The sequence below is a fragment of the Prorops nasuta genome, unplaced genomic scaffold (assembly GCF_024137725.1).
Source record: "Prorops nasuta isolate Cenicafe-Biocafe unplaced genomic scaffold, Cenicafe_Pnas_1.2 PNAS00014, whole genome shotgun sequence".
Classification (NCBI taxonomy): domain Eukaryota; kingdom Metazoa; phylum Arthropoda; class Insecta; order Hymenoptera; family Bethylidae; genus Prorops; species Prorops nasuta.
Window position 1 is genome coordinate 2,412,580 of NW_027116811.1, and position 17,667 is coordinate 2,430,246.

General features: G+C 31.3%; 2 protein-coding genes across 2 annotated transcripts; both read left to right on the forward strand.

The window, feature by feature from the left end:
• Positions 1–560: 560 nt before the first annotated feature.
• On the forward strand, positions 561–4,673 carry LOC136778438 (aminopeptidase N-like). Its single transcript, XM_066735271.1, has 11 exons — positions 561–1,083; positions 1,182–1,652; positions 1,727–1,910; positions 2,001–2,088; positions 2,221–2,302; positions 2,372–2,802; positions 2,897–3,174; positions 3,290–3,483; positions 3,573–3,881; positions 3,968–4,037; positions 4,125–4,673. The coding sequence occupies exons 1-11, from the start codon at positions 593–595 to the stop codon at positions 4,284–4,286; spliced, it is 2,760 nt and encodes a 919-aa protein (XP_066591368.1). The 5' UTR covers positions 561–592; the 3' UTR covers positions 4,287–4,673.
• A 107-nt stretch (positions 4,674–4,780) lies between these two features.
• On the forward strand, positions 4,781–17,567 carry LOC136778436 (uncharacterized). Its single transcript, XM_066735269.1, has 32 exons — positions 4,781–5,006; positions 5,886–6,047; positions 6,126–6,537; positions 6,605–6,760; positions 6,835–7,300; positions 7,452–7,690; positions 7,767–8,146; positions 8,370–8,647; positions 8,725–8,909; positions 9,032–9,199; positions 9,302–9,451; positions 9,614–10,207; positions 10,296–10,454; positions 10,796–11,270; positions 11,361–11,599; positions 11,674–12,044; positions 12,177–12,454; positions 12,525–12,724; positions 12,797–12,964; positions 13,047–13,193; positions 13,273–13,351; positions 13,417–13,958; positions 14,049–14,204; positions 14,283–14,588; positions 14,672–14,852; positions 15,087–15,243; positions 15,336–15,598; positions 15,669–16,318; positions 16,579–16,746; positions 16,826–16,969; positions 17,054–17,132; positions 17,209–17,567. The coding sequence occupies exons 2-32, from the start codon at positions 5,966–5,968 to the stop codon at positions 17,479–17,481; spliced, it is 8,145 nt and encodes a 2,714-aa protein (XP_066591366.1). The 5' UTR covers positions 4,781–5,006; positions 5,886–5,965; the 3' UTR covers positions 17,482–17,567.
• Positions 17,568–17,667: the final 100 nt, after the last annotated feature.

Consider the following 17,667-nt stretch of genomic DNA (forward strand, 5'->3'; position numbering starts at 1 on the left):
GTAACTTATCAAACGAGAGATAAGTGATACGGGTGGAATGATCGAAAATTCACTGAAAAAGTTAAATCCCTACACAGAGATTATACTTCATTTATATTTTAATACACCGAGATGCTACCGAAATTGAATTGATCCATTGATCGAACAAATGAACAAAATTATTATGCTACATTTTACTCGACTTGCTATTACATTTTCAGCTTTGATATTATTGTATTCTAATATAAAATATAATATAGAATTTTTGGTACATCTACTTTACTTCATTATTATTATTACCCAAGCATCCCAAACAATAATGATTTCAATAATCTACTGTAGGAATGTCCCATTTCTGGGCAAACTTGCTATAAAAATGTTTAATTTTAAAAGCGGTCAATGTACATAAATCGTATATTAGTAATAGTTTGATTATTCCACATCCTAGATGATGATTAACACAAGTACTATATTTGCAACGAAATCATCAATTGACGACTATGAGAATGACGAGGGCAATTTGTCGCAATTCGTTGTAATTTGGTCTCATTCAAGGCGATTCATCTTGACTCGTACTCGGTGCAAATCGGCAGATGTCATCTAGTCTCAGAGGATGACAGCCACCAGGGGTTTGGTGGCCTTGTGCCTTACGTTGGCTATTGTCAAATATCAGCCGGCATTAGGAAATCGAATAAATAACATAGAAGAACAAAAAATCGAAGTAGATTATCGATTGCCACGTGATATCGAACCTCTATATTACACCATATCTCTAGTGCCATATTTCGAGAGTGAGGATGACGCATTTTTCGATGGGAAAGTCTCAATTGGTGTGAAAATAAGAAAGGCGACCTCAAAATTAGTTTTGCACTCGAAAAATTTGACTATAAACGAAGAAGCTACAGTGATAACATTTGGTAACAAGGTAATAATACCAAGAAATCACAGCTACGACACAGAAAGGGATTTTTTGATCCTGTCTTTCGAAAACATCTTGTCTCCAGAAATTTATACGTTGACAATCGAGTTCCAAGGAAGTCTTCTTAACAGTTACACTGGATTCTACAAGAATTATTATTATGAGAATGAGGAAAACAAAAAACAGTACGAAAAATCTATCGATATTCCTTTACAAATTTTTTATCCTTCTCCTCATCAAGCTTGTCAAATATCTGTAATGCACGTCCTATAATTTGTTGCAGCTGGTTCGCAGCGACTAATTTTAGAAAGGATTCCGCACGTTTGGCGTTCCCTTGTTGGGATGAACCAGGAATTCGGACTCCATTTAGTATTTCAGTGAAGCACGATCCCAAATTTAAAGTACTTTCAAACTCAAATGTATCTTACGTGACCGATATCGATCCTGAGGATGGAAGAATTTGGAAACACTTTCAGTCAACGCCATTTATATCAATCTACATGGTAGCAGTAGTGATAGGGGACTTTGAGCAATACTCTAATGAGGAAGGAAGCGTCAATTTTTGGGTCAGGAAGGGTCAAAAACTAGAAAGAGTTGAGGAAGCGATTAAAATGATAAGTCGTATCGACAAAGAATACCAGAGTATTTTCAAACATACTATTCAGCCACCGACAATAAACCACGTTGTTTTACCACATTATATCGGAAATGATCACTTTTACCAGTCGAGTCAATGGGGTCTGATGTTGTACAGGTAATTTTATTCGTTGAGCATTGTGCCATAATTTTTATGTGAATTTGCGTACGATAGAAATATCATGTTTTTAGAGAAACACCGATCCTACCTGATATAAAGGAATATGGACGATATAGGAAACTATGGCGTCTACAGGTAATTGCTAATGGACTCGCACAACAGTGGTACGGTAATTTCTTTAGTATCGGTTCATGGGATTATGAGTGGTTGCAACATGCATTAACGAATTATTACGAAAATTATGTAGTGGATAAGGTAAATATTGGATTACTGACAGTTGCTCATTATTAATTATAAAAATTAGTAGTATCTCGACATTAAAACTAATACTATAGTGTGAGTTAGATTTTAACTGAGTGGGGAAGGTTAGATGAAATACGCAGCTTCCGAATGTCTCACAATCTTCAAGGAGGTACATCTGTAAAAGCGCCAGGTAAAGAATCTGAAGAAAAATACCTCTCTTTTCAAACGCTTATATACTAAAACATGAAAACATACTATTTGTGTAAAATATTCATTAGAATATCGGGCACGTATATTATAAAAATCTTATGAATGATTTCAGTGTCAATTGTGTTGAGTATGATTTGGAATACTATTTCTAAGGAAATTTATGAGAAAGGACTTTTAATATTTCTGCAACGAAAGTAAGCTATCAATTGTATATTAAAATGTAATGGGTAGATTAAAATTATTCTATGTTTTGGCCTTTTTAGTAAAATGAATAGTGTCACTCCAGATCATTTTTGGGATGCGCTACAAGATGCTCTCGATAGCTCTGGCGCTCCATTTGGCAATTTTGATATTAAAGATTTTGCCAATTCTTGGATGAAGCAAAAATGTTACCCTGAAATAACAGTGAGCCGTAGTCATGAATCTGGTAATACCAAGAAGTTGCATATCACGCAGCAATTCTATCGAAGAATCCCTTTTTACGAGGATCCCGTTGATGAAAACAGTGAAGAATTTACTAAACTGGAAAAGGAAGATAAACAATTATGGACTGTGCCTATCACGATTACTTCGCGTTCGAAACAAAATTTTATATCTACCATACCGACTATTTGGATCAATCAACGAAATACAACTGTGTATACGAATGACATTTTACCAAACGACTGGCTGATTATTAATTTAAAACGAACTGGTTAAATAATAAATTAATTATTCATTAATATTATAATATCGAGTTCTTGATCGAATTGAAAAAAGTTATTATGAAAATTATTGCTTATTTACAGGCTATTATCGTGTGAATTATGATAATGACAATTGGATGAAAATTGCAAAATATATGAACACGAAGGATTATGTAAATGTAAATACAATTAATCGTGCACAATTGATAGATGATGCTTTCGACTTGTTTATAAGGAACAAGATGGAACCAGTGGCATTTTTCGAACTATTCAATTATTTAGGTCGTGAAACTAGTTACATTGTTTGGGAAAATGTTTTTGAGCATTTCACCGATTTACGGGATCTTATAAATATACCTGAATGGGCAAAGATATTCAAGGTATTGAACGAAAAAATCATTACTGTAAAAATTTTGATAAATATTCGGTAGTATTTTAGTGTTTACTAGTAAACTGTAATGTATGCATGTAACACATAACATGTTTTTATTTTAGTCCTACACTGCAAGACTTATGAATAATTTGCTGCATACAGTAGGTTATGAGGAACGACCAAATGAAAACGCGTTAACTTCATTTGAGAGATGGACAGTTTTAAAAATGGCCTGCTTTTTTGGACATCCAGAATGCAAAGTTACTGCTCAACAACATCTCATCGAGTTTCTTCGAGATTCAAAAATCGAAAACATGTAAGATATAAAGGAAGTTTCTTATATACTTAATATCATGCCAAAAACAAAAGTCTTAACTACTACTTCTATGACCTAAAAATTTGCAGTGATTTGTTGACTGATAAAGAGAGATGGATGCTTTGCTATGGCCTGAACAAAGCAGATAAAATTATTTGGAATAAGGTTTACGATTTATATTTAAAAAATCCAAAATGTTTTTTCCTCGATTTCCTTTCTTGTTCTGAAAATCAAACTATCATCGAAGATTATTTAAGGATGATGATATCAAAGGATTCGGCCATTGTCAAAAACAATCACACAGTTGTAGCATTCAGTGATTTATGTTATATCAAAAATATTGATACTGACATCATATTAAACTTCTTGGAAAGAAACTGGAAGAATCTGTTATCATAGTAATCAAATTCTTTAATCTCTCTCTATATATATTTTGTTTATTATTTCCTACATATTTTCTAATGGTATTTCCTTTAATTTATAGCTTTGACGATCCGAATGATATTTTTAAACCTCTTATATCAAACATTTATCAAAGAAATCAACTAAAAAAAGTAGGCATTTGAAATTAGCCATTTGCACGAACAACAAAGAAAGTAGTTTCTTATTTATTTCTAATGATAAAATATCTTGTTTTTAAGCTTGAGAAAATCCTGGAAACCGCTAACATCGGGGATCCATTAAAAGTAATTGCTCAGAGTGAAAAGTTTTTGGAAAAGGCTCAACAATTCTATACCAAATTTCCGAATTGGGTCAAATCGGGAAGATTCGAAGATCCAGAGAAGAGTAATACAATATTATAAATGTATATGCATTTTGCAAATAAAATTTATCGCTGAAGATCGATGAAATATGGCAGATTTAAAAACAGTTAACGAAATATACAAACGCGCATAATTATGTATCTTTTCCGCAATCATGCAACTCCTGCAATGAAATATTATAAATATAACATCATAGATGCTTATAATAATTACAAAAATGGTTAACGATTTCACGAATACAAGAATATATTTATAAGTGTAGCTAAGAAGCAAATATATATATGATTTTTAATAGGGAATATTATTAGTTGAGTGAACTCACAACATGCATGTATGTAATTACTAATTGAATATGCTATTATATTATTGATTTATTTAATTTTGTTGTTAAATATACGAATAAAACACAGACTACACTACTAAAAATTTTATTTAATAATAATAATCTGCTTTATCTTGTACTCTTCCCAAATATCTAGTTAAACTTTTTCAATGTTTGACTTCGCTCTGGGTCTTATAGTTTCATTAATCCGAGGCGACAATGAGCAATCCAATAAAAACTTATATCTTCACTACAGTGAAACTTGTGATAAGATAGTGGATGATATAGTAACAAAGTGGGAAGGGTTAGAAAAAGCATCAGGCAATTCACAATCTATTCGACTCAATGTAGATTGAGTTTTCTATTCGTAAAGAGTAATGTAATTTTTTTCTCATTATTAAAAATTAAAAACGAGGTATATCTACACTCAACCAAAGGTGAATACAATTGTGACTTAAATATTATACCGTGTGAATGTTAAATAAAAGTGGTAACATACTATTTAAAAATCCACTACAGAAGTATACCAACTTTAGCTAGCCTCTATCGATAGATTATCAAGTTTCTTTAAGGATTAAAGTGACGCGAATTTTGTTTTAACGAAACATTTAATCAGTAAAAACTCTATTTAGGTCGCAGTTCATTTAGTACGTATGGTGTTCTCACCCTCTTCTTAAGAAAAAGATTAAAGATTCAGAGAATTGTCTCGAAATTACTGTTTAGGATAAAAAAGCATTTTGATTCATTTTCGTTTATATTAATGAGTTATATTAATTACTATTATTCATTTTAATTTACTTTGACAGCTGTTATCAAAACTAGATACAGAGCAATAATCTAAATATATAAAAGATATATTTTCTTAACCAAGTGAAACCTTTGAGAAATTATTAAAAGATCGTGTTTAAAACGAACAAACTAATATTTTTAACACCAAAATTAACATAAATCCTTGTTAACATTATGGATCAAACATACATTTTAATATATGATTAAAAGCTTTTATCGTATAAATTAAATTTAATAAATTAAATTAATATTATTAAAAATTAAAATTATTAAATTATACTCAATAATAAATTGTGTTCGCAATAAATTTATTTTACACTCTATTCTGGTGAGTGACTGATTATTTCGATAATTTGAAAATGTAGTCTTTGGTTCTGACTCAGCACAGATAAAAGTCTGAAAATGTAAAGATATAATACACCTGATAAGATTAAAACATTGGAAATATAACAGATTCTAGGCAAATAACAAATATTCAAGTACAATATTTTTACTTACTATCTTTCTCCATGGTTAATTGATTTTAGATAACTCTGAAATTGGAGTTACGGCTAAGTAGACAAGTTTAGTTCATTTGTACCACCTGGTCACCGAGGTACAAGTAAAAATGAACACCCCATATGTACATTACATTTTTATATTAATTGAAGCTCTGCTGTCCTTCTATCCAGCAAGGATTAATGCAGCAGGTAATTAAAAAACTACTATTATTTTTAATAACAAATTCTTCTTAATCTATCTTATTCGGTTCCATTTACTTTATGAAGATATAAGTGCAGCTCAGGAAGATGATTACAGACTTCCAACATCAATTGAGCCTATCTCCTACGATATTAGCATAGAACCTAATTATCCAACAAGCACAACTAAATCTGCAGAAATATCCACATTTCATGGAACTGTAATAATCAACGCTGTAGCAAAACAAGTGACGAATTATGTTATATTACACGCGGGAAGTATTGAATTAGAATCGGTCAACGTTATAAAAGAATCAAATGAAATTATAATTAACAAATATGTACACAAAAAGGATACTGAAAAATTAACAATTACATTCACAAAATCTTTAAGTCCAGAAGAAAACATCTTTATAACAATAATTTACAATGGCCGTTTGAGAGATGATATGATAGGATTTTACAAGAGCTCATATATGGACTCGAAAGGCAACAAGAAGTATGAAACAATATTATTTAAAAATTAAAAAGTCAAATAACTAATTTTATAATCAATTTTTTCTTAGTTGGCTAGGTTTAACCCAATTCCAAACTACACACGCTCGTCATGCATTTCCTTGTTTCGACGAGCCACGCTTCAAAGCTAAATTTACCATACATATAGCAGAAAATCCATCGTACAAATGTCTCAGCAACATGCCTTTGTCAAAGGGCCCAACCGAGTAAGTAACGATTATCATTTATGGTATTTTTCGCACTTTAATAGAAACTACTGATATAATAAACTGATTTGTAGGGACGACCCTTGGTTTCATTTCCACGAAAGTGTGCCAATGTCATCCTATTTAGTGGCATTTGTTATTTCTAAATTTGAAAGCAATGGCAATGACAAAATCAAGGTTTGGGCTAGACCAGAGGCAATAAAGCAGACGAATTATGCTTTGGACATCGCAGCCAAATCTCTTAAATTCTTCGAGGATTTATTTAATATTAACTATAAAATTCCGAAATTGGACATGATTGCTGCTCCGGATTTCTCAGCAGGTGCAATGGAGAATTGGGGATTAATTACTTATCGTGAAACGCGAGTGCTATACGACGAGGAAGATTCTTCTATAATTTCTAAACAATCTGTTGCATCTGTAATTGTTCATGAAATTACGCATATGTGGTTAGGCAATTTAGTAACTCCAAGTTGGTGGGGACATTTATGGCTGAGTGAAGCATTTGCTCGATATTACCAATATATGGCCACTGGTGCAGTAAGTCCACATTACTACCATTATTATTTAAAATTATTTTGAAATCTGTCATTTATTCTGCATTCAAAAATTAATCATAAGCTGACCAACATTTGCTTTTCTTTTATCTATTGACATCAATTTTAATTTTCTGTAAAATATGTTTATTTAGATTGAAACCTATTGGTCGATGGATAAACAATTTGTAGTTGAACAGCTACAGGTAGCCCTTGGGGTAGATGCTAGTGAAACTTCTAAACCGATGACACGGAACCCCAATAGCGTAGAAGATGTTAGCAAAATGGGTGACTCCATTACTTACTCAAAAGGGGCTAGCATCGTTCGAATGATGAATTTCATTTTTGGCCAAAAAAATTTCTTAGAAGCTCTCAAAAATTACTTAACAGCCAAGTAAAATAATATTTTTATAAAAATAAGACTAACTTCAAAAATATATAAATATTTTAATAATCATTATTTTTATCAGATCTAATGATGTGGCCACACCAGACGATTTATGGCAAAGTTTTCAGAAAATCGTTGATGAAAGCAATGTAAAATTAGATGATCCTGTAAAGATGATTATGGAAACTTGGACTAATCAACCTGGATATCCAGTGATATATGTGTCTACTGATGAAACTGGACTAGTTACTCTTCAGCAGAAACGATTCTTCATCCGGAATTTGAACAATATGCCGTCGGAAATGAAGTGGCATGTGCCTTTGACATGGACTACATCCAAAAAGGATCAGCAACCAAATTTCAAATCTGTCGAAACAAAGTTATGGCTGAAAAAAGATTCCGAAACAACGAATATAAAAATCGACTCTAATGAATGGATTATATTCAATATCCAACAATCTGGTTAGTAAATCGAATAGATATCAAAATTATCAGGCAAACGTTCCCCACCTGTGACTAATCATAATGATAAATGTCCGATATGTAGAATCACTCTTATATCTTGGGATTTTCCAAACTTGTGCAATGTTGGGAGCATTCAATAATTGATTAAAGAATATAACAGTTTTATAAATACTTTCAACAATAATAGCTTCTATTTAACAAGTCTTTATGTCATTTTCAGGATTCTATCGTGTTAGATACGATAGAGATTTGTGGTATCGCATATTTACTGTTTTAAACAGTAAAGAATTTGAACAAATACACGAACTTAACAGAGCAGCTATTGTCGATGACTTATTAAACTTGGCAAGAGCAGGACTACTAGACTATACAATTGCTCTTGATGGACTGAAGTATATCGAACAGGAAACAAATTACTTACCCATAAAGTCAGCAATAAATGGCTTGCGTTATCTACAACGACGATTCGCAGGGCAACCATTTGAATCATTGTTAAATGCAAGTTTAACAATATATTTAAATCATTCTAAATATTTAAAATAATTTACAGTAATTTGTACTATTGCTTATTGTAGAAATTCGTCTTAAATCTTTTTAAAAACACATACACTAAACTTAGAGATGCTGATAAACAAAGCGATTCGCATTTTCTTATTCTTCTTAAGCATGAATTAAATGACTTAGCTTGTAAATTAAACGACGTGGATTGTATAAATAATTCCAAGCAGCGTTTCTCCGCTTGGAGAAATAGTCACGAAAAGTAAGTAGATAATAAAAATTGGTATGTATAAGGATTTAATTAGAAACTAAGTGATAACTCGTATAATTTAAGTTTTTTTTTTAAATCGAAGGTTCATTAAGTTATTTCCATATTCCTTTTAGAATCGATGTTAACCAAAGGCCAGCAGTGTATTGTGCTGCAATAAGGGAAGGAACTGTCGAAGATTGGGAATTTTTATGGGAAAAAGCTTTCCAATCCAACGTTGCTGCCGATCAATTGGTCATGCTAGGGGCACTAGGCTGCACCAAAGACAAGTCACTTTTGAAACGGTAAATAAATAAACTTTAATAAGCTATAATTTGTAAAATTGAGTACGTTCCGATAATTTTCTGCAGTTAACTAACGGAGAAATATATATCCATTTTTTTCAGATATCTTGATTATGCACTAACAAGTTACGAACAGAGCAAAATTCATCAGCAAGATAGACTCAGCCTTTTCGCTACTGCATCCAGTTCGTCTTTAACCGGTGCTGAATACGTTCTGGACTATGTTGACGAGAATAAAGTTAAAATTATTGCGTAAGAATATCTAATAATTCTTTTTATAATAATGAAAGAAAATTTAATTTCTTTTCTTCTATAAAAAATCGATGTCTCTCTCTATAAAATATATTCTAAGTGCGCGCTTTTACGCCTTTGGTAATTGAATAAACATTAAGTTAATTTATTGATCTATTTTAGATTTGGAGGGAAGGATACAATCTCCAGCATTTTAACAAATACAGCTCAATATCTTTCAACGAAGGGTTTGGTTAATAAATTCGAAAGCTTGATTGAAAAGTATAAGGTAGATTTTTCTCCAATTCTTTCATCATTGAATGATGCCTTGACTTTAGCCAAATATGACTTGGAGTGGTATGAAAAGAATGAAGGAGCCATTGTAAATGGGATAAATGATTATTTAAGATCATACCAATTACCTTCAAGCATATTGCCGGATAAATATATAATTGCCGTTACTCCAAATATACACGGAGGATATTTCTATGGAGTTATGGAAATGAGTGCAGAAGTAGCAGAAACTACGTATGAAATAGTTCTGCATGCGGAAGGTATGACCTATCTTCCAATAGATGTCATGGTCGATGAAATAAAGGAGACACCTTCAGAAATTAAAGAAGATAAGAATTACAGTTTCTTGATAATCCGTTTAAAGAAAAGAATAGAGATAGGCTCAAAATTACACATTATAATAAGTTATACTGGAACTTTAATGAACAAAGACATGCGAGGATTTTACAGAAGTTCCTATAATGACAATGACAAAGTGAAAATGTAAATAAGAAGAATTATAAGTCGAAATAAAGTAGGAATCATTACATTATTAATTAAACAATAGAGAACATAATTTATTATTTTTTAGGTATTTGGCTGCTACTCATTTGGAGCCTGTGGGAGCAAGAAGATTATTCCCTTGCCTTGATGAACCTAAATTTAAAGCCATATTTCAGCTGAAAGTCACTACTCTAGAAAATCAAAATGCGTTAAGTAATACGCCTCAAGATAGAACAGATAATTCAATGTAAGTGCTACTTTTCTTTACACAAATAATTAAGGAAATCTAATAATGATATCTGTGTTTTTTCAATGAAACACCTCGTATCAGGAAAGTAGTTTCTCATCTCCGTTGATAAGAGATAATGTTTTAATTAAAATAGAAATTTCAAACACTTCTGAAACTATAGATTTAAGTAAACAAGGTTATACACAATGAATCACCTGTTAATTAGTTTATTATTTTGATATAAATGATAATTTCTTATCAAAATTACTACGCCTTTTTTGAAGAAAAAAAATATATCATGATAATTATTACAATATCTAGAAGACAACAAGATGTAGAAAATATCGTTGAATTTACAGAGGCGATCAAAGAATAATCACATTCCAAGAAACACCAAAGATGTCTACGTATTTAGTGGCAATTGTAGTATCGGAATTTCAATGTTGGTCTGACAAAAGCAATAAATTCTCAGTTTGTGCCAGGCCTGATGCAGAAAATCAAGCTAAATATGCTTTATCCATAATGGGAAGTTTGATAAAGGTTTACCAAGATCAACTAGATTACGAGTATAAGCAGCCGAAATTAGACATGGTTGCTTTGCCAGATTTCTCTTCAGGTGCCATGGAAAATTGGGGTTTATTGACGTATAAAGAATCAAAATTATTATATGATCCCAAGGAATCGGCGATTAACGTTAAACAAATAGTTGCTCGAACTATATCCCATGAAATTTCTCATCAATGGTTCGGTAATTTGGTTACTCCTGCCTGGTGGAGCTACATTTGGCTCAGTGAAGGCTTTGCTAGATATTTTGAATATTTTAAAACAGAATACGTACGTAACTAATATCATTTTCTCTCCAACTATATCAACTTTTCTTAAATAAGTTAATTATTCTGAAATTAATATCATTTTATAAATTAGATCGACAATGGTTGGGTGATGGAGTCGCAATTCGTCGTTGACCAGATACACTCCGCATTTAGTGCGGATGCATCTTTGTCTTCTCGTCCCATGAATTACCACGTTGAAAAGCCCAAAGAGATTAGATCCAAATTCAATACCATTTCTTATGCCAAAGCAGCTAGCGTAATTCGCATGGCTGAGAAATTAGTCGGAAAAGAAATTTTTAAAAAAGCTTTGAAAAATTATTTGAAATCGAGGTAAAATAATTTTAAGGATATAGAAAAAAGAATAATTTATATCTAAACATTGCAAATTAATTTTTAATTTTTAGAAATTACGATGTAGCTACGCCTGAACATCTTTACGACGAATTTAATAAATTAACCAAAGATGATAGGTTAGGATATAATTTCGGTGATTTCATGAATTCTTGGGCGTCTCAAGCTGGATACCCTGTTGTTCATGTTTCATTCGCTAAAAACTATAAATCGGCAATGCTTAAACAAAAACGATTTTTATTAAAGTCTGATGAAAAATCCTCGAATGATAACGTATGGTATATACCAATCACTTGGGCTTCGAAAAGTAGACCGACTTTTGAGGATGTCGAAGTCAGTGATATGATGACTGAAACGAGTAAAACAATAAATCTGGGTACAACATTGCCTGAAGATTGGGTTATTTTAAATGTTCAACAAAATGGTAAGTTATATCTTCATTCTGAATATAAGAATTTGTAACAGTATTGAAATAAAAGAGAGTCTATAAACAATATAACTAATATAAATTTTTAAATGTGTTGTGAACCTTATTATATTCAATTATAAATTTCAGGTTTTTATCGGGTTAACTATGACGAGAATCATTGGCAACAAATCATTAAGTTTCTAAAGAGCGATGCTTTTGAACAAATTGACGAAATAAATCGAGCATCTTTGATCGACGATCTGATGAATCTTGCCAGAGCTGGTGAAGTCGATTATGGAATCGTTTTAAGTGCTACAGAATATTTGGTGAAAGAAACCAGTTATGCTCCATGGCATGCATTCTTTAATGGTGCAAAGTATTTACAAAAACGATTTGCTTATCAAGATACAGACGATCTTTTTAAAGTATAGTATCAAGTTTATTACACAAATTTACCACAATGAAATGTTTATGAAAATTTATGTTTTATTACAGAAACACATTAACAGAATTATAGAGCCAATCTACAATAATCTTTTTCCTGACAACAAATTTAATGATGATGAAGATGATATTTATACAAAGAAATTGTTGAAGATGGAAGTGTTTGACTGGGCTTGTGAATTAAATATGAATAAAAATTGTATTGTGTTAGCTCTCGATCATTTTTATGAATGGGTTTTTAATGATACACCGTAAGATTCTGAACAACTTATCATATAAAAAAATCTTCAATATAATCATGGTATAATAATTTTAATGTTTAGTGTACCAGTCAACTATCGATACGTAGTCTATCGTACTGGTTTAAGAAAAGATGATTTGGACCATTGGCAACGTTTAGGGGCTATGTATGCGAATTCAACTATAGCTTCTGATAAACTTGTTACTTTGAAAGCAATGGGATGCTTTAGAGATCCATCTCATTTATATCAGTAAAATACTTTCTTTATAATTCTCAAGTCATAACTATTATAATCTAATATTACCAGAAATTTACAATTTATTTTTTTACAGACTATTATATGCAGCAATTTCACCCAATTCAAATATACGTTATCAAGACAGTGTAGGTGTATTCTCTTCTGTCTATGATTGCTCTCTTGAAGGACTTATTTTTACTATGAACTTTATCGGTAATCGTTACCTTGAAATGCTCGAATAGTAAGTATTCAAACAAATTTTGCCATAAAAGTAACAAAATTCTCTATTATATTTCTCATATTTCATTAATTATTATCAGTTATGAGGACGAGAGTAAATTTAAAAATATAATTAATGGAATCTCACAAAGGTTATCCACATCAGATTTAATTGCTCGGGTAAGATTTCCTTTTAATATATATATTGTGTCAATTCGTTTATATTATATAATAATCCTTTTCAGTTCGAAAAAATGATAAACATAATTTCAAAGAAAAAACCAATACTTGCAAACAGTTTGCGCTCTTATATAGAGAAGGCGTCTTATGAGTTGAAGTGGTATAAAACTAACATGCCAGCAATTTACGAATGGTTGGACATTACCTACCAACCATCAAAAGTATACAGACTTCCGAAAGTATTATCACCCGTTGAATACAAGATTTATATAGATGCCGTAGATTTCGAAGAGAAGGACAAATTTAATGGAGAAGTTACAATTGGTATGGACATTCGCAATACCACTTATAGCATAATTCTGAATGCTGCAGCCTCCTTAAACATTCTGGATGTTGAAGTAACTCTTGGCAGGCTTGATAAAACTAAACCTTTAAAAGTATTGAATTATATTCAAAGGAAAGAATCTGAACAATTAGTAATATATATAAGCGAAATACTAAACCTTGGAGAATATGTTACGGCAAATATTAAATATGTCGGACTTTTATCGGATCCATCAAAAGGATTTTATCGTAGCTCGTATACTGATAAAATTGGCAATGTTCAGTGAGTTAGATTGATGTCTTATATGTAGAATTTTATTTTTCTGGTACAATTAAATTAATTATTACCTTTAAACGCAAATTTTATTTATAGTTGGATGGCATCTACTCAGTTCTCACCAATTCATGCTAGACGTGCTTTTCCATGTTTCGACGAGCCGGAGTATAAGGCTGAATTTACCATTTCTATTAAAAGAACAAAAGAGTATGATACTGCTAGCAATATGCCAATTATAGGACATGAGATTTTGTAAGTATATAATCACGTATGTTAAAAACATATCTATGATTAAGAGATAATGAATGATTGGTGTTATTCTTCTAATAGGGATGGAGATAGCATAATAGACATTTATAGTCCTTCGGAAAAAATGTCTACTTATACAGTTGCTTTTGTTGTATCCAAATTCAAATCTGTCACTATTGGAAAAACCAATTTTGGCGGAGAAATCAGACTTGTCGGAAGACCTGACATGTTTGATTATATCAACAGCACATCCTACTATGCAAATAATGCATTAATATCGTTAGAACAATTTACGAAAATACATTATGGACTGCCTAAACTAGATTTGGTCGCAGTCCCAGATCTTTCTTTCAGTGCTATGGAAAATTGGGGTCTTGCTACTTTTAGGTGAATTATTTTGATTTAGTTAAAATTATAGCAATTAAACCATACATAAGCGTTTTTTTAATCGAATGCCTGAATTTTCTCAGGGAATATGCACTTTTTACTAAAGACGACACATCTGCGTACAATGAACAGTATAAGAGCAATATAATTTCACACGAGCTTGCACATATGTGGTTTGGAAACTTGGTTACGTTACATTGGTGGGAGTCTACTTGGCTTAACGAGGGATTCGCTGAATACTTCCAATGGTTTATAAGTAACGAGGTACGTGCCTAGGATTTCTCAGCTTGAGTGTACAAGGTGTACCAACAAGTTCTTCTGTACTTGTTCGCTTTACTTTTATCCGTATCTAACAAAATCTAATACTGATCGAACACAATAAGATATACCCTTTAAAAAATACACAGCTTTTAAATAAATTATGTATGCATTTCGTGGATTTTTAAAATTTATCTTTATTCAGTATTATTGGATTAAAAATTATTCTTTTTAATTTAGATCAATCCTTTAGACTGGCAATTATTAGATCAATTTGTTGTTAATTCACTACAACCGGCTCTGCTTTACGATGGTATGAAAACTCATAGTATGACCTACCCTGTAGAAACCTATTCAGACATTACTTCAGTTTTTGATCCTATCGAATATATCAAAGGTATGTGTTAAAATGTAATTAGTTAGAAGCATTTACAAAGATACTATAATCAATCAATGCTATCATTATACGCTCTTATTCTATAATTTTAGCTGCTAGTGTTATTCGTATGTTCCATCATGCTTTCGGGGACAAGCCATTCACTAAAGCAATCCAAAATTATTTGAGGGCATATGGCCATATCACTGCTACTCCTGAAAATTTTGTCGAAATATTTAAAATTGCTGTAGCAGAGAGCAGTGAAGTTCAAGTATGGAGCGATTATGTGGACGAATTTATGAAGTCTTGGACGACTCAACCGGGGTATCCTTTGGTTGAAGCTAGTAGGGATGGTTATTATTTAAATATTACGCAGGTAATTAATATTTTATTCAATTTAATCTGTCGGAATATTTCTAGTGATATTAATTTACATAAATCTGCAGAAACCCTATTCATATGATTCAAAAGGAAACGTAAATGCTGTTTACTGGATTCCAATCACCTTCACAACAGAATCAAGCCCGACGTTCGAATCGACACCAGCAAAGTATTGGTTAACGAAATATGATCGAAGGCTATGGTTGGATTCAGGTACTGGTTGGTACATAGTCAATGTCAAGCAAACTGGATATTATCGTGTTAATTATGATGCTGAGAATTGGCAGAGACTGATCAATGCTCTTAAGACCAGATCCTTCAGAATCATTGATGCTGTAAATCGGGCTCAAATTATCGATGATGTTTTGAACTTAGCTCGAACGAGGCACATTGATTTTAAAACGGCTCAGGAAGCAACTGTTTATTTGGTACAGGAAGATAACTACTTACCGTGGCGTGCATTTTTCAATGCTATAACTTTCTTTGCTGACCGATTGGAAAATAAAGATACAAGACCTATTTTTGCACAATATATTACCGATTTGATAAGCAATTTATACAACAGTATTGATTTTAATATTGTTTCGAAAGAGCCACACATAAAACAATTGCTAGCTGAAGATGTTAGTAAATGGGCATGCAAGTATTCATACAAGTCATGTGTTAGTCAAGCTTTGAAATTGTTCTCCTTATGGTATCACGACAGAGCAATATGGTAAGACACGAATATATATCCATTATCTGATACTCTAAAAAAATTATTCTGCCAATAAACATTTTCGTTACAATAATGAATAAATTTATTGATATAATAAATATTTTGTTATAATATTAAAATGATTGATAATTCATTATATCAATAAATTTGCCTATTATATCACTAAATTTTGTTCGTTATTATAATAAAAATGTTTACTGGATGAAAACAAATTCTGAGTGTAGTTTGATGTAGTGATTGGAAACTCTATCGTTTAGGATCGACCCGAATTTCAAGCCCGCTGTATTTTGCACAGCTATGGAACACGCTTCAGAAGAAATGTGGAACTTTTTATGGGAAGAATACAAAAAGGAAAATGTTGCTTCTGAAAAAAGAACTATATTAAAAGCACTTGCATGTAGTAAAAACGAAAATTCATTGAACTTGTTAGTCATCGGCTTCATTATTTCTCAATTTTATTCCCAATCTATGGAATTTAAATAAATATTTTGTTATTGTTTTTAGTTACTTACAGCAAGCAATAGAGGGTAACACTATTCCAAAAATGTATATAAATGACGTATTTAAATTCGTAAGTGAAGCTCATTCAAATGGACTAGATGTTGTTTTGAATTTTGTAACTATCCATTATCATAAGATATATGATTCGTAAGTAATACTAACCATGTGTTTTATATATTATAAATTCTTATTACAAGATCCTATCATTAACCATTGTGATTACTTTTTTAGTACTCGTACATGGGACACAGTTGCAAACATAATTTCTAATATTGCGTCGAAAATATCATCTAAGCAGCAATTGAATCACGTATTTACTTTTCCTATAAAAATTTGAATCAATACATTGTTAAATATATTATAATTTTAATGTTATTATGTTGCAGCTTATTGACTTCTTGAAACAAGACAATTCAGATCTACCTAAGGAAATCCAACATTCACTTGAAGTATCGCTAGAGACGGCAAAAATTAACTTCCAATGGTCAACAAAGTACAATTCAGAATTCATAAATACATTAGACACAACAATGCGTAGCATGAAGAATTTCAAAAAAGTACAAACGTCTGGAGCTACCATACAATTGCAACATTCCAGTTGGATTCCTTTCCTATCATTAATATTATATATTCTGTATTGTAAATTATGTATTTGTTAATAGAAACAAAAGAATACCTCATATATCGTACTTAAAATAACATAACAATTTTATATTATATTTATAATAATAGATGAAACAACTGATTTTCTTGAATTTATTATTTAAATTAAGAGATTATTAAATTATTTTAAAGCTAAACCAACAATGATATTATCATTATTTTATAACTGTATAATATTAGTA

Bases quoted from the DNA above. Each gene is read 5' to 3' on its own strand.
- LOC136778436 (XM_066735269.1), top strand. From the start codon at position 5,966: ATGAACACCCCATATGTACATTACATTTTTATATTAATTGAAGCTCTG. The intron at 11,271-11,360 runs GTACGTAACTAA...TTTATAAATTAG, and splicing joins AATATTTTAAAACAGAATAC to ATCGACAATGGTTGGGTGAT. The intron at 13,352-13,416 runs GTAAGATTTCCT...AATCCTTTTCAG, and splicing joins CATCAGATTTAATTGCTCGG to TTCGAAAAAATGATAAACAT.
- LOC136778438 (XM_066735271.1), top strand. From the start codon at position 593: ATGACAGCCACCAGGGGTTTGGTGGCCTTGTGCCTTACGTTGGCTATT. The intron at 2,089-2,220 runs GTAAAGAATCTG...GAATGATTTCAG, and splicing joins TACATCTGTAAAAGCGCCAG to TGTCAATTGTGTTGAGTATG. The intron at 3,882-3,967 runs GTAATCAAATTC...TTTAATTTATAG, and splicing joins TGGAAGAATCTGTTATCATA to CTTTGACGATCCGAATGATA.